This window comes from Orycteropus afer, unplaced genomic scaffold, assembly GCF_000298275.1.
Source record: "Orycteropus afer afer isolate SDZICR_OR568_19922 unplaced genomic scaffold, OryAfe1.0 scaffold00049, whole genome shotgun sequence".
NCBI lineage: Eukaryota > Metazoa > Chordata > Mammalia > Tubulidentata > Orycteropodidae > Orycteropus > Orycteropus afer.
In genome coordinates this window covers 8967852-8983358 of record NW_006921636.1, presented here as the reverse complement: position 1 = coordinate 8983358, position 15507 = coordinate 8967852, and the positions used below count along the sequence as shown (strand labels likewise).

Below are 15507 nucleotides of genomic sequence, written 5' to 3'. Positions count from 1 at the left end.
CCAGCTAAATGATGGCCTAGCCCAGGCAGGAATCAGAGCGGTGCTCCACGGCCGGGCCTCTAGGCACTCTGCCCAGCCGCAGACAATCTGTTTTCACAGGTGCTAGTGGCTCCAGGCCTCTCCTTTCTGACAGAGGGGTAAGGCATGTGTCAGAACCCGCCCCGGGTGACACAATCACTGTTTCAAATGGCGCCCAGCCTCCTCCCCTGCCAACACCGTGCTCCCCAGGGGGTGGCTCGGGCCATGAGGCACTGCTGCCCGCTTCTCTCTGACCTGTGCTGAGCTGAGCCGGGGGCAGCCTGGGGACATGGGGCTCTGTGTGTGGGACACGCTTACAGTGAGCCAGCTTCCACGTTGGGGCCCCTCACGTAGAAGGGAACCCTGATGTCAAACTCGTAGGGCATGGACTTCCCCTTCACCAGGCCAAACTGGCCGATGTGGTAGCCGTGGTCGGCGGTGTAGACGATGTAGGTGTTGTCCAACTCGCCCGTCTCCACCAGCAGGTTGTAAATCTGTAACACAGGCCAGAGGGGAGGGCACAGGTGAGGGGCACGGATGCCTGCCCACTTCCGACCCTGGGCTGACAAGGTGCTTGGGATTCCCAAAACAACTCCCTCCCCTCCTTCATGTCTTTGCTCAAATGTCACCTCGAGAGGGCTCTGGGACCATGCTATTTAAAATGATAGCCCCCCACCTCCTGTCACTACCTGTCACCCTGTCCCCCTCCCCTTTTCGTCCTCATAGGACTGTTCTCCTTTAATCAACTTAAATTGCTCTTGTTTGGTGCCCTGAGGTCGATTCCAACTCATAGGGACCCCTTGTGACAGAGCAGACCTGCCCCATAGGGTTTCCTGTCCCGTTTGTGGGAGCAGATCACCAGGGCTTCTCCCGTGGAGCTACTGTGTGGATTTGAACTGCCAGCTTCTCAGTTCACAGCCGAGCACTTCACTGTTGTGCCACTGGGGCTCCTTACCAACTTACACAGCCTACTTACTTGTTTATGCTTGACTGCCTGCACTCCAATGCAAGTCCCACTACAGCACGCATTTTGTCATTTTATCCACTGCAGTATCCCATGTGCTTTGGCACCCAATCAATTTTTGCCGAATGAATGAGTATGGTGCGTGGCCTGTGGCAGGAGTCTGTGATCTAGAACAGCACTACCCAACAGAACTTTCTAGAACGATGGAAATGTTCTATATCTATGCTGTCCAACAGAGCTTTCTGGGTTGATGATGGCAAGATTCTAAATCTGTGCTGCCAAAGATGGCAGCCATGTGGCTATTGAGTACTTGGAGAGTGGCTGGTGAAACCAAGAAACTGAATTTTTGAATTGCTTTTATTTTCAGTAAGTTAAATAGCCACGAGGCAATGACATGTGTTATATCCATACCGTGGGATATTATACAGCCATGAAAAGGAGGGAAGTACTGATTTGTGCTGCTACATGGATGAGCCTTGGAAACATGATGCTGAGTGAAAGAAACCAGTCACAGAGAACCACACATTGATCCTGTTTATAGGAAAGTCCAGAACAGGCAAATCTATGGGGATGGAAAGTTCCCTAGTGGTTGCCTAGGAGGGCCGGGGGAAGGAGCTCTGGTGGCATGGTGACTAAGGCATTTGACTGCTAACCAGAAGGTTGCCGGTTCAAACCTACCAGCTGCTCCGAGGAAGGAAGACTGGGCAATTTACTTCCATAAAGTTTCCCCACCTCAGAAACCCAGTGGAGGTCACTACGAGTCAGAATTGAGTTGATGGCAGTGAGTGAGGGCTAGGGGTAGGGGTGATGGCTAAGGGGTGTGGGCTTCTTTTTGGGGTGCTGAAAGATTCTGAAATTGTGGTGATGGTTGTACTTTGTGAATATACCCCTGAATTGTATACTTAAGGGGGTGGTAAATGCATGGTTTGTGAATTGTGAATTGTACAGTGTGTGAACTATGAATTATATGGTGTGTGAATTGTATTTCAATAGATCTTTGTTTTTCTTTTAATTAAATAGCCGTGTACAGTATTGGGCAGCACACATCGAGGCTATGACTCCTTAAGGCAGAGGTTTCTGTGTGCTTGCTGCTGCAAGCCCTTTACCAGTACCTTCCCGTTCTGCCTTCTGTTTTCATTCCTCCCCGGAAGATGGCTAATGGACAGGAAGGTTCAGGCCCAGTCATGGCTGAGGGGTCCCGGGCAACCCCTGCGAGGAGGGTGTGCGGGAAGCAGTGGGGGGTGGCCTACCGTCTCCATGGAGTCGTCCACGGACATGAGCGTCTGCAGACGCTTCCGCTGCAGCATGTTGGTGAATTCCATGTGGATGGGCTTCATGGGCCCTGTGTAACGCATGATCCAGTGCTTGTCCGGGTTGGGGGCGTAGTTGTAGCTTGGCGTGCTGTCGGGCAAACACACACACACGCACAGTGGTCAGGCCAGGGGGGCTGCGGCCACCTGACATGGTCTCTGCAGCCACTTTGGAGGAAGTGGACACTGGGTGTCGAGGGCCCTGCCTTTCTCCTCTTGGGGTGTGCATGTGGGGCAAGAACAGGTGCAGCATTAAATGAACCACAAAGTGAGAAGCTCAGCTCTTCTCATCCAGTGCAGGCCTTAATTTGGAGTTTTCTGCAACACTTCTGAATTTGCCTGTCTCCCTCTTTAAAGAAGAGGAAGGGCTTGTGTTTAAAGCCTTCAGCCAGCACCAACACCTAACTACAATTTAACAGCATCTCTGTGTTCACGATTATTTACTTTCCAGTTACCTTGGTTAATGGCACATGACAGTTTTTGGTGGTTAAAGTAAAAAGCCAAACCAAACCAAATCCAGTTGCCATGGGGTCAGTATGTGTGTCAGAGGAGAACTGGACTCCACTGGGTTTTCAAAATGGCGGACTGTTTTTCTTGGAAGGAGATCACCAGGCCTTTCTTCCAAGGTGCCTGTGGGCGGACTTGAACCGCCAACCTTCTGCTTAGCAGCCAAGTGTGCTGACAGTCTGTACCACCAGGGGCTCTGTGGTTAAGGCAGGAATACAAAATGTCCTTTTAAAATAGATTTAGGTTAAAGAAAAAGCAAACGGATTTAAAACTTAAGTAAATAATAATTAAGCCTATGTGGCCCGAGTTGTGGGCATGAAGTCCAGGTAAGTGTGTCTGGGATGTGCCACTTTTAAAATCTAATTGTCACAATTATCCTTCTAGTTTTGGTTTACTCTCGCATTTTACCAAAGAGGAAATGGAGGCCCAGAGAAGTCTGGGGATCGCCCAAGGCCTCTCTTGAGTGGGGAGCCACTGGGCCCCATAACTCCTACCAAGGGCCCAAATGTCATTACTGACGATGAATTATATCTTGTGATGGTCCCTGCCTGAGCTCTTACGTGTGAGAAGTTTGAAGGGAGACGTTTGAAGGGCTCATCTTATACTATCATTTGATTCTCACCACGGTGCCAGGAGCTGGCGCTGTCTTTATTCTCTGTGTGAGGCCCAGAGAGGTGAGCTAACTTGCCAAAGGCAGCCCTGGGGTTTGACCTCTCAGAGTCCACACTCCGGAGCTGACATGAGTGGCCTCTCTGCTGCATGACCACCAGCGTCTCCATGACACATGGGCCTGTCTGGAGACCCTCACATCTATGGGTGCTTCCACTGGAGGACTGAACAGCAGGCACACACATATCAGTTCAGTTCACAGCCTCAGACCTTACTGTTTCCAGAAGCTTCTAGGAGTGGATCACTCCATTCCAAACCAAGAGCAACGCTGTGCCTCAGGATCTGAGTGACTCTCAACCCCACTGCTTTTCATCAACAGGAAATGCTTTATTTAAAACTCCAACAGAAAATGAGGAACAGAATTTCAAATTCTCATGGAATCCAGACTTTCTGGAGCCATTGAGGCTGCTGACCCCTGAGGAAATATTGAAACTTTGAACTAAAACTTTCCCCTGAAGTCACCTTCGAACCAATAATAGTTTAGTCTCATTAGACAAGCAAGTCTACATGAAGCAGTGTGCTCTCTCAGAGAATTAGCCGTGTGATCAGACGGACCACAGCCACTCCAACAGACGGATGAGAAGCCGGGGGGCAGTGAGTCTGCGTTGCTGGTGAAGTGGCTGGAAAAGGTTGTGGAGAAAGGTGGCACACCTCAAAGACTGTAACAATGCCCCTGGCTTGTGTACACATGTAGGAATTGCTGAAGTGGTATGTGTTGTGTATATTTTCACCAAAAAATAAAAAAATGAAACCCCTTAACAGTGGGCGTTCCTTGCACTGGGTCAGATGATACTCAAGGGCCAGGTTCCCCTTGAATCTTACCTCTGCCCCAGTCGAAGCTGAGAATAAAGGGTGAGTTTCCATGGACTGAAGGTTTTCAAAATGGGTATTAGTGGGTGAGGGGCTTGGGAGGTGGATGAAGGGAGGAGAGAAAACTCCCCTGCTGCCTGCCCCTCAGGGCTCTAGGGGCTGTTATCCAAATGCTCTCTTGGTTGAAGTCGTGAGGACACGGCAGCTCTCGTCTCCTGACTGTGTGGAGTCTCCACTCTGAGACTGCGTCTGGACTTTGCTCGGTCCCTGGTGGGTGTGCATCCTCCCACTTCTGAGTCCACCGGCCCCTGCATCCTTCATTCCAAGAAACTCGGCTCTCCGTGTTGGACTCTCGGGCCTGACCCACGTGTAGGATATTCCCAGGGCTAAGCTCACTGCTGCCTCTGGGCCACTGAGGAACTGAAAGTGGGCTGCCCTTGGACAGTCACTGGGGCAGGAGAACTGTCCCACAGGCCCCAGGGGCCTGGACTCCAGGATACCCTTTCTGAATCTGTTAGAAGTTCAACAGTGAGGCAATATTGACAAGACTTGGATGGTCTCTGCCCTTTCTCTGAGGTTCTCTGGAGAAGGATCTAGAGGCAGGGGCACAGAGCCTGGATTCTTGGTGGGGTTTATGCCAGGTGCTGGCTTTCCAGGGTGCAACGCCACCCCAACTCAGCTGCCTCAGGAACAGAGATGTGGAATCCACACCTCCACAAAGGGGCTTGAAGGAGAACATGCCCTGTCTGCCGGGTGGGCGGGGGAAGGGCGCCTGCCCTCCGCATCCCCAGCCCCTCACCCAGGACCCTGATGGCCCCTTCCGGAGGCCAGCAGCACCAGCCTGGCTCTGAGGCCTTCTCCTGCGGGGTTAGTGTCTGTGTATGTCTGCATGTAAGTTTGTGTGTATGTGTCTGTGTATTTGTTTATCTGTGTGTTTGAGTGTCTGTGTGCTTGTATGTGTCTGTGTGTCTTTGTGACTCTGTATGTTTGTGTGTGTATATGTCTGTGTGTTTGCATGCCTCTGCGTGTGCACATGCTCGTATGCATATGCGTGTGTGCATACATGTCTGTGTGTCTGTGTTCAGGGGATAAGAGGGTCCTGGGCGAGTGGAGGGTAGGGCCACCACGGGGCAGCCGTCAGCCTCTGCCTGGCCTGCCCGGAGGAGAGCTAGGCGAGGACAGGCTTGGAGCGGTGGGGAGAGCGGGGAGGAGCCTCCCGGTGGAAAGATCCGGCACGTGGATCCACGATCCGACAAGCAGGCCCGGTCCCCTCTTCATCCCTCTTGACTGCCATAATTAAATAGCACAGCTGCAGAACTTTTTTTTTTTGGTTTTGTTTTGGAAATGATTATACCCCAGGGATAAGAAAGCCTTCCAAACACACAGCCCTAATAAGGCGAAGGTGGCTTCTCCCGGTAAGTAATCGCAGTTGCTCATTTTCAATTTCTGTAATTTTCATTTCAAAGAGAATAAGGAGCAGCTATGTCAAACAATTCCATCGCGAAACGCCCGGGGGCGGCTCAAGGTGAAGCCGGCTCTTCTCTTAAAGGGGACGCTGCAGCAGCCAGTGTCCACCCCAGGCTTGTCCCCGCGGTGGAACTGAGTCGGCCACACCCCCTCCTCAGTTGTAGTGGGGAGGGGACCGGCTGGCCTTTGGGGAGCAGGCGGATGCGGGGAGGCGGTGCTGCCGCCTGGGGGCCGGGGCAGCGCTGGAATGCGGTTCATCATCTCCTGTCAGATCCTCCTCCCCACGGACCAGGGATCAGAAGGTTAACACACCCGCCGTTCTCCTCTCTCTGCCACTCTGGGCTCCGTCAAAAAGTAATTACAGCGCGGGGGGATGAGAAGGGCAATGCATTCGGAGTGTAATGAGAATGACACACCCTGGAGCTTTGGGCCCTCTCCACACTGCCCTGTCCTTGTCCTCGGTGCAATGTCACAGCAAGGGCTGCTGAGCGTCTGGTCTCCCGTTACTGTGTGCGAGTTGGCTTGAGGGCAGAGCAATGCCGGAGGAATTTACCAGCCAGCTGGACAGGGGAGGACTGGAGGGGCCGGCTGAGAGAGGGGCCTGGTTGAATCCTGGCTCTGCTATTGACCAGCTGGACGACCTTGGGCAAGCTACCTCACCTTGCTGGACCTCAGTTTCCTCATCTGGATAATGGGAATAGGAGCTCTGGTAGCATAGTGCCTAAGGCACTTGACTGCTCACCAGAAGGCTGGCGGTTCAAACCCACCAGCCACTCCTCGGAAGGAAGGTTGGGCAATCCTACTTCTGTAGTGATACTGCCTCAGAAACCCAAGGAGGGGTCGCTATGAGTTGGGGCCGACTCGACGGCAAACAACAACAACAACAACAAGTGTGACAGGTAGCCTGTAAGAACCTGCCTCCTGGACATCAAGCTCAATTGGCATAACTACTACACAAAACATTGTTCCACCTCCTACTTTGGCAAGTAGCGACTGGGATCTTAAAAGCTTGCAAACTGCCATCTAGATGCAACGATGGGTCTCTCCTCATCCAGAGCAAAGAAGAATGAAGAAAAGCAAAGATTCATGGAAATAATTAGTCCTAGTGACTGGTCCACTGTGTGATCTTCAGCCTATACGACTATGAGACCAGAACTAGATGGTGCCCAGCTACCACTGTCAAGCACTTGGAGGGGGATCTATGTAGGAGACCCTGGATAGAGAGGGAGAACAATGTGGAACAAAACTCAAAACCATTTGGAAAAAAAAAGGGAGGGGACCAGGTTTGCTGGTCCGATAGAGCCTGGTGGAACCACTGAGACTATGGCCCCTAGCTGCCCTTCAGGTCTGGAATTGAACCCACCACACCTGTGGCTTCCAGCCAAACAAAAGACAGGCATAGGAGCTGAACATTTACCTGAGGTAGATACACTCCCTGGAGAGAACAATCATGGGAGAAAGAAGGGCTGTTTATGCACAAAGAGACAGCTCAGGAGGCAGGGGTGTGTGGAGGGATGGACACAGGGAGGAGGAGACTGTCTGGGGGATGTGGGAGGGAAGCTGTTGCATTGTGGTGAATTGGGGTCAATGTCATGAGACAGGGTGTGTGTGAAATGCTGTATGGAAAATGAATTTGCTCTGTGGATTTTCACCCAAATCACAATTAAAAAAAAAAAAAGAACCTGCCTCCTGGTATTTACATTCTGTGTGGTCCCCTCCCACACTGTGGGTGGATGTGGCCAACACACAAGGGATGGCATGCCACTGCCAACATTAGGTTATAAAAGACTACGGCTTTCATTTTGGCCCTCCTCTCTTGGATCATTTGCACGGGGAGAAGGCAGCTACCATGTTGTGAGGACACTCCAGCAGCCCTGAGGAGGCCCGTGCTGAGGAAGAGCCATGTGAGTGAGCCCCAGTCAAGCCTCAGACGGCAGCCGCCCCAACACGAGGGCTGCAACTTTGGGAGACCAGAGGCCTGGACTTTCCAGCCAAGCCTCTCCCAGGTTCCTGACTCACAGAAACTGTGAGACGGTAAGTGTTTGATGTTTTATGCTGCTAAGTTTTGGGGTAATTTGTTATGCGGCAATAGATAAAGATACACAACACCAAGGGTCACTGTGAGCCTTTGGGGATTTGATCCAATGTAAAGAGCTTAGTGGTGTTTCATTCTGCTGTGCATGGGGTTGCTATGAGTCGGAAATGACTCGTCGGCACCTAACAACAACAACAACAAAGAGCTTAGCACAGAGCCTGTCACATAGTCTGTAGCTCAGTAAGTGTTGGAGATATATCAGTAGTCCGGTCAAGTGATGGACCCTTCCTTGAAGAATATATTTAAGTGTATAAAATAAAATACAGAGAATTACCAAGCAAGCCTCTTATCCTGCACTGCAGTTCTACCCACAGACCTCTTGGAGGGGCGTGTGGATCACACGTTAAAAACTCTGGTCTCCTGCACTGGTTTGTCAGCCAGGCTGGCTGGGATGGTGTTCCAGTTACGCCCAAGATGAGCAGTGTGTTCTTAGGGTCTTTAGAGGAAGAAGGGTAGAGAGAATAGGATACAGCTATGCCATCACCATCCTGCAGCCTGTCTATCCCACCCCCACGCCAACCAGGAGTTCTGCCACTCAGGCTCGGAGGCTTACATATGCTGGGATGCGTTGGGGAAGAGGCGTGAGTACTGGGGGGCAGAGTCCTCAGGACCGTGAGGGGCCGCATGGCTGATGACCATCAGGACCGGCCTGTGTGGGTACATCTTCTTGGACGTGCGGAAGAAGCTCACGCTGTCATTGGTGATGAGGTCAGTGAGGTAATCCTGCGGGTGGGGAGAGACAGGGAGATGGTGTGAGAAGACGTGCCCTCATCCTGAGCAGCTGCTGTGTGCCAGGCTCTGTGCTAGGCATCAGGGACACAGCAGACAGAACAGACACACTCTCTGCCCTCGTGGAGCTTGTGGTCCAGGGACGAGGTGGACAATAAACAAATAAGCAGGTAAACAATAAGGACTGTTACATGGTGCTAGGTGCCATGGAGAAAAATAACAGAAGGGGTTAGGGAGGACAGAAGAGGAATTTCAATGTGTCATCCACACATAACAAATGTTAATAATAATAACTATCACTACTGAGTACTCATGGTGGGCCACATGATCCTAAAAGGCAGACACAATGACAATCCCCATTTGCTAGAACAGAAAATTTAGGCACAGAGAAGTTATGTGAAATGTCCAGTGTTGTACAGCCAGTAAATGTTGAAGCCAGGACTCCTGAGTTTTGGTTCTTAAGTCTGAAGTCTTCTCAAGGCCCGCGATACCATGGTGTAGGGTAAGTACTCCCTACTTTCCTTGAGCACTATTTTTGGTTGGAAGAAGAGGAGCAGCAGACAAGCATGTAAACAAAGAAACCTGATATGCGTGACAGGGTGTGATAGACGAGGGAAGTAAATCAGGGAGATGGAGCAAAGAGTAACTGGGAGCTGAGGTGGGTGGCATACTTTAGCTGGGGCAGCCAGGGAGGGCCTCTCTGAGGAGGTGACATTTGAACTGTGATACGAATGATGAGAAGGGGAGCCAACCTGGAAAGATCTAGATCATTGGTTTTCAACCTCAGTTGTCCACTTGAGTCCCCTGGGCAGCTTTACTGATGCCTGGGCCCCTCCTTAGAGATTCTGATTTGATTGGTCTGTGGTCCAGTCTGGGCATTAGATTTTCAAAAGCTCAGGTGATTCCAGTGTGCAACCAGGATGGAGCAGCACTGCTCTAGAGGAAGAGTTCCAGGCAGAACAGCAACAGCAAGGGTTGCAAAGCAGGAATGACTCTGCCATGTGTTCAAGGGACAGAAAGAGGGCAGGGTGAAACTTCAGGAGATGAAACGTGGGGACAAAAGCATAAACAACACTACCATGCAGGGGTGTCATTGGAAAAGTCAGGATCCCACTTAAATATGGGGCAAGAGCAGAGAAGAACTGGAGGAAAAGTCATGGCCAGAAATTAATGGCTTTAAAAGCTCAGCGGGGAAGCTATGTTTGCTTACAGCTCTTGAAGGTAATGAATTCTTGAAATTTACCCTCTGCTTCTTAGAAGCAAATATGTTCAAAACTACCATTTTCAAAAAGAGGTAATACTATTTGAGAAAACAAATGGTGATGAAGAGGGTGAAGAAGCTTCTGCCCTGAAGTACTACCGATGGACCCATACGTCTACAGACACACTCCTGAAGGTATGCTCATATGCCCTATCTCTATGTACAAGGGTGGTCACTGAAGTATTATTTGTTGTTAGGTGCCATCGAGTCGCTTCTGACTCATAGCGACCCTATGCAGAGCAGATGAAACATCGCCTGGTCCCGCACCAGCTCCACAATCCTTGCTATACTTGAGCCCAGCCACTGTGTCAGTCCATTTCGTTGAGGGCCTTCCCCTCTTTCACTGAACCTCCACTTTATCAAGATGACATCCTTCTCCAGGGAATGGTCCCTTCTGACAACATAACCAAAGTAGGTAAGATGAAGTCTGGCCGTCTTGCCTCCAGAGAGCACTCTGGCTGCACTTCCTCCAGGACAGATTTGTTAGTTCATTTAGCAGTCCATGGCACTTTCAGCATTCTTCGCCACCACCACAACTCACAAGCATCAACTCTTCTTCGGTCTTCTGTACTCATTGTCCAGCTCTCAAATGCATACCAGGTAACTGAAAATACCATGGCTTGTGTCAGGTGCACCTTAGTCCTCAAGGAGATATCCTTGCTCCTCAGCACTTGAAAGAGGTCTTTTGCAGCTGATTTGCCCAGTGCTATACATTGTCTGATGTCCTGACTGCTCCTTCCCTTGGCATCGATTGTAGAAACAAGCAATGTGAAGTCTTTGACAACTCCAATCTTTTCTCCATTTATCATGATGTTGCTTATAGGTCCAGTTGTGAGAACTTTTGTTTTCTTTATATTGAGATGTAATCCTTACTGCAGACTGTATTCTTCAATCTTCATCAATAAGTGCTTTAAGTCATCCTCACTTTCAGCAAAGTTGTGTCGTCAGTGTATCGCATGTTGTTAATGATTCTTCCTACAATCTCGATGCCATGTTCTTCTGCATATATTCCAGCTTTTTGGATTATTTGATCAGCATATAGATTAAATAAGTATGGTGAAAGGATACAACCCTGACACTCCCTTCTTGATTTTAAACCATGCAGTGTCCCCTCGTTCCGTTTGAACAACAGCCTCTTGGTCTGTGTACAGGCACCTCATGAGTACAATTAAGTGTTCTGGAATTCTCATTTTTCTCAGTGTTACCCATAATTTGTTATGATCCACACAATCAAATGCCTTTACATAGTCAATAAAACATAAGTAAACATCTTTCTGGTATTCTTTGCTTTGAGCCAAGATTCATCTGACATCAGCAATGATATCCCTCATTCCACATCCTCTTCTGAATCCAGCTTGTATTTCTGGAAGTTCTCTGTCAATATATTGCTGCAACTGTTTTTGAATTATCTTCAGTAAGATTTTACTTGTGTGTGATATTAATGATATTGTTTGAAAATTTCCACATTCTGTGGGATGAGACCACCTTTCTTTGGAATGGGTACAAATATGGATCTCTTCCGGTCAATTGGCCAGGTAAGTGTCTTCCAAATCTCTTGGCATAACTGAGTGAGTGCCTCCAGTGGGCCATCCATTTGTTGAAACATCTCAATAGGTATTCCGTCAATTCCTGGCATCTTGTTCTTTGCCAATTCCTTCAGTGCAGCTTCAACTTCTTCCTTCAACACCATTGGTTCTTGATCATATGCCACCTCCTGAAATGGATGAAGATCGACCAGGTCCTTTTGGTACAATGACTCTGTGTATTCCTTCCATCTTCTTCTTCTTCTTCTTTTTATTTTATTTTAAGAGCTTGTTTTACATTGAACGTAACGCGTACATTTAGTTTCATTCCCCATTCACCATGTCCAACCCTAACTCAGTCTCCTCCCCTCTCTACCCTGTAACTCTCCTCTCTTCCATCTTCTTTTGATGCTTCCTGTGGCATAGTCCCTAAGGCATTTGACTGCTGACCAGAAGGCTGGTGGTTCAAACCCACCAGCCACTTCTCGGAAGGAAGGTTGGGAAATCTACTTCTGTAGTGATACTGCTTTGGAAACTCAAGGAGGGGTCACTATGAGTCGGAGCCGACTCCACGGCAGTGCGTTTGGTTTTTGGTTTGGCATCATTCAATATTTTACCCATAGAATCTTTCAATATTGCAATAGGAGGCTTAAATTTTTTCCTCAGTTCTTTCAGCTTTATAAAACAAAAATACACTACAGTTCCCAGCAAGAGATGGTTAATTAACTTTCACTGCTTCCATACTACACAATGGCACACATAGTTAAGAAGACAGTGGACCTGTAGTTACTGACATGGAAAGTTGTTCAAGATATTGTTAGGGAAAGGGGAAAGAGCATGCTATATGGTCAAACCCAGAAACAGTCGATTTTCATTTGTGTGTGTGGGTGTGGGGGGGGCGGGGGAGCCAGTGCAGAGGAAAAGTGAAGCCCCAACCTCATATATTTTTGAGTACCAAGGAAAAATCTAGAAGGACAGATAATCAAAGTGTTAACCGGGGACTGGGATAAGAGGAGAGACGCAGAAAAAAGTCACTGGTTGCTTTATATACTTTTCCTTGAAAGTGTTTTAAAATTAACTTTGGGATAAAAAAGGTTTCAAAAAGGGATTATTGTAGGACCTATTACATTAATGTAGTATCACATATGACATTGTTGAACTTATTACCTAAAACTAAAAGTTGCCGCTATAGTTGATGGGACATGATTTAAGGGTGTTAGAAAAGTTCTTAAAATGATGTAACTAATTACATCATTAATGTGTGACAGAGGGTTTCTAGGCCATAATCTTTATGGGGTCACATCACCAGGTCTTTCTCCAACAGAGCTGCTGGGTGGGTCGCAACCACCAGCCTTCCTCATTTGCTAGAACAAATGGGTCGAGTGGATCTAAAAAATGGTGCAAAGTTCTCTTGGATAAAGAGGAGGGGTTCCTGTTCTGATAGAAAGCTGGTGATCAGGGCCTCAAGTGGATGAATCAGGAAAAGTCATTGAGAACGTACTGTCCAAGAGGGTGGGCCTCACCTGTTGAAACTTGTTTCTGGCCAGCAGGGTGGGTGGGTCCACTTTATTTATTTATTTAAATGTTTATGGTTTGTTTTGATCTCATTCGCTATGAGTCCAAATAGACTCAATGTGTAAGGATAAATATATATGTTTAGTATTTTTTAGTAGGTAATACTAAATGTATATATTTATACTTATGCCATGGAGTTGATTTCTGGCTCATAGCGACCCTCATTGGGTTTCCAAGGCTGCCTTATCTGTCTTCCACAGAGTGACTGGTGGGTTTGAACCACCGACCTTTTGGTTAGCAGCCAAATGCCTTAACCACTCCAGCACTAGAGCTCCACATAAATATATCAAAGTCCAGAAGTTACGAAAGGGTACACAGGGACAGTTTTTCCATTCTTGCCCCAAAGCCATCCAGCATCAGCCCCACCCCAGGAAAGCAGCGTGGCCACTTTCTCAGGCACCCTCCCTGAGGTGTCTGCGTCCATACAAGCGTCTGTGCACTTTCACCTTTTTCCCGTACCCGCAGGGGGCTTTTTCCCATAGATAGAGTGTCTTGGAGTTCCTATGCATCAGTGAAGACTATGGTCATCCTTTCCTGGCTGCACTGTAGTTCACTGGGCAGGGCACTCTTTATTTAACGAGTCTCTTTATTCTTTTTTTGTTTCATTTCTTTTTTTCATAATAAACTCATCTTTATTATTTAATTTTCTAGATATATGTCTGTTTGGCTGTAACTACACTTTTTTTTTTTTAAAGCCACATTAACATCCATTCCTGGGAGAGGACAAATAAATTGTGTTCTGTTCACACAATGGGATTATACAGCAATGAAACAGAATCAACAAGAGCTACACACATCAACATGAATAAATCTTCCAGGCGCAATATTGAGTGAGAAAAGCAGGCTGTAGAAGGAAATGTATGGTATGATGCTGTTTATATGAAATCTAAGAACACAGTGAACAATATTATATATTGTGTTGAGATGTCTGCATTGGGAATAAAGAATAAAAACATGTGAGAATACTAAGCGCCAATCTCAGGATACCTCAGATTACCTCTGGGGGATAAGGGTGCAGGAAGGGAGCAAAATCAGGGGTGTCCCAGAGGCCCCTAGAGCCTCGGCAAGGTTTTATTTTCAGAAGGTGTGGAGTGATGACTGTACCTGCCTCCCAAGGCAGTTGTGAGGTTTAAGGTTTAATATACATGCAGCTCTTGACTCCATGCCTTGCACAGTCAGGTGACATTCTTACAGCTTTGGTGAGTGGTCCTCATCACTTCCGGCTGCACTGGGGCGTCTGCAATGGTATCTGGTGCTCACGCCTGTGCAGCATCAACTGGGCTCTCCACTCTAGGTCACAGAGCTTGTGTTTTCCTTAGGGAAGCACCCACCCTCTTTCCTCATCCATCCTTGTGCTGAGGGTGGGGGGACACCACCCTGACTCCAGGATTGGGCAGCTGGCCTAGGGCTGGCCAGTGAGAAGACACCATCCCTTTGGCCAAAGAACCCGATTCACGTCCAGGTGTCAGAGTGAAGGTTCTGTTGAGGAGGATGTTGGTGAAGTCTAGCGATGGTAGCTGACTACACTGTAGTAAATTACCTGGTGTGGCTTTTCTAGTCATAAGTCTTCGTAAACCCCATGATGGAATTTGCTGTGAGAAACTGAGTAGCTCCTGATTGTTAAAATCATCCACCTGGGGTATTTCTGTTGGGAGCAGCACAAAGTAATGTTCTGGGAAGTTCGCTCTTTCTCAGGTGCTTAGAATTCTGATGTTATGATTGGTTAGTTTGGCCACTCTGCCAGGCTCAAAAGGAGGCCTCCTAAGGGCAGAAGTCTCTCTGATTGTTGGCTGAGAAGGATGTGCTGCTGAAAGAGACTCGTGCTCCTGACAGATACATGCTTCGGGGAAAGAGATGCAAGAGACATGCATTGCTTAGTGAGACACCGAGGGACACGCACTGCTGGGAGAGAGACTGTGAGAGACTTGGCTGAGAGACGGTGGGCTGAGAGAGACTGAGGGTTTTTCTTGAACTTGAATTGTAGCCTGGTGCTTCCCCAATAAACCCCATAATCTGTGAGTTCTGTGTGGCCACTGCAGCTAATTATCAAACCCAGCAGAAAGGTGGTGGGTGCTGCAGGAGGAACGGTTGGTGTCAGGGTTGGTGAAAGGGCTGGAGCATGTCTGGCTTCAGAGTGATGGGCCTTGGGCTACTGATGGTGATTCTGTCTTCCTCTTGTGGGGGTTAGAGGAGGTCAGGAGATGCAGCCTCCTTGCTCCTTTAGCACTGACTTTATAGGATGGGGCCACTGAGTGGGGTGAGTGAGAGGGGATGGTCAGCATCTCCCCTTCCACCATTTGTTTCTGGTTTGGGCAGTGGGTGAAGGGTACAGGTGGGAGGTCCAGGAGGAAGAGAAGGTCTGAGTGAGAGGGCACATGCCGAGTTCAGTTCTTGACACTTGAGTTCCGCGTACTTGGGTCAGCTGTGAGGAAGCAGTTAGGATCAGAGGTGTTAGCTTGAAGGGGATGCAAGTACTAGGTGAATTTTCTAGACCCAGGAGAATGGCTTAGAGACCATGGGAAGCCACCACTTCTGCCTCTTTCAGCCCTGGACCAGGCCCACTTTCTACCCCTGCCTCA

General features: G+C 48.6%; 1 protein-coding gene across 1 annotated transcript in view; it reads right to left on the bottom strand.

Annotated features, from left to right (window-relative positions):
- Nucleotides 1-15507, bottom strand: part of SULF2 (sulfatase 2) — a 125243-nt gene that overhangs the window by 23670 nt on the left and 86066 nt on the right. The window contains exons 4-6 of the mRNA XM_042780637.1: nucleotides 8394-8563; nucleotides 2233-2383; nucleotides 337-512 (exon numbers count right to left, since the gene is read on the bottom strand). Coding sequence (XP_042636571.1) covers nucleotides 337-512; nucleotides 2233-2383; nucleotides 8394-8563 — 497 coding nt within the window. The remainder of the gene's footprint in view (nucleotides 1-336; nucleotides 513-2232; nucleotides 2384-8393; nucleotides 8564-15507) is intronic.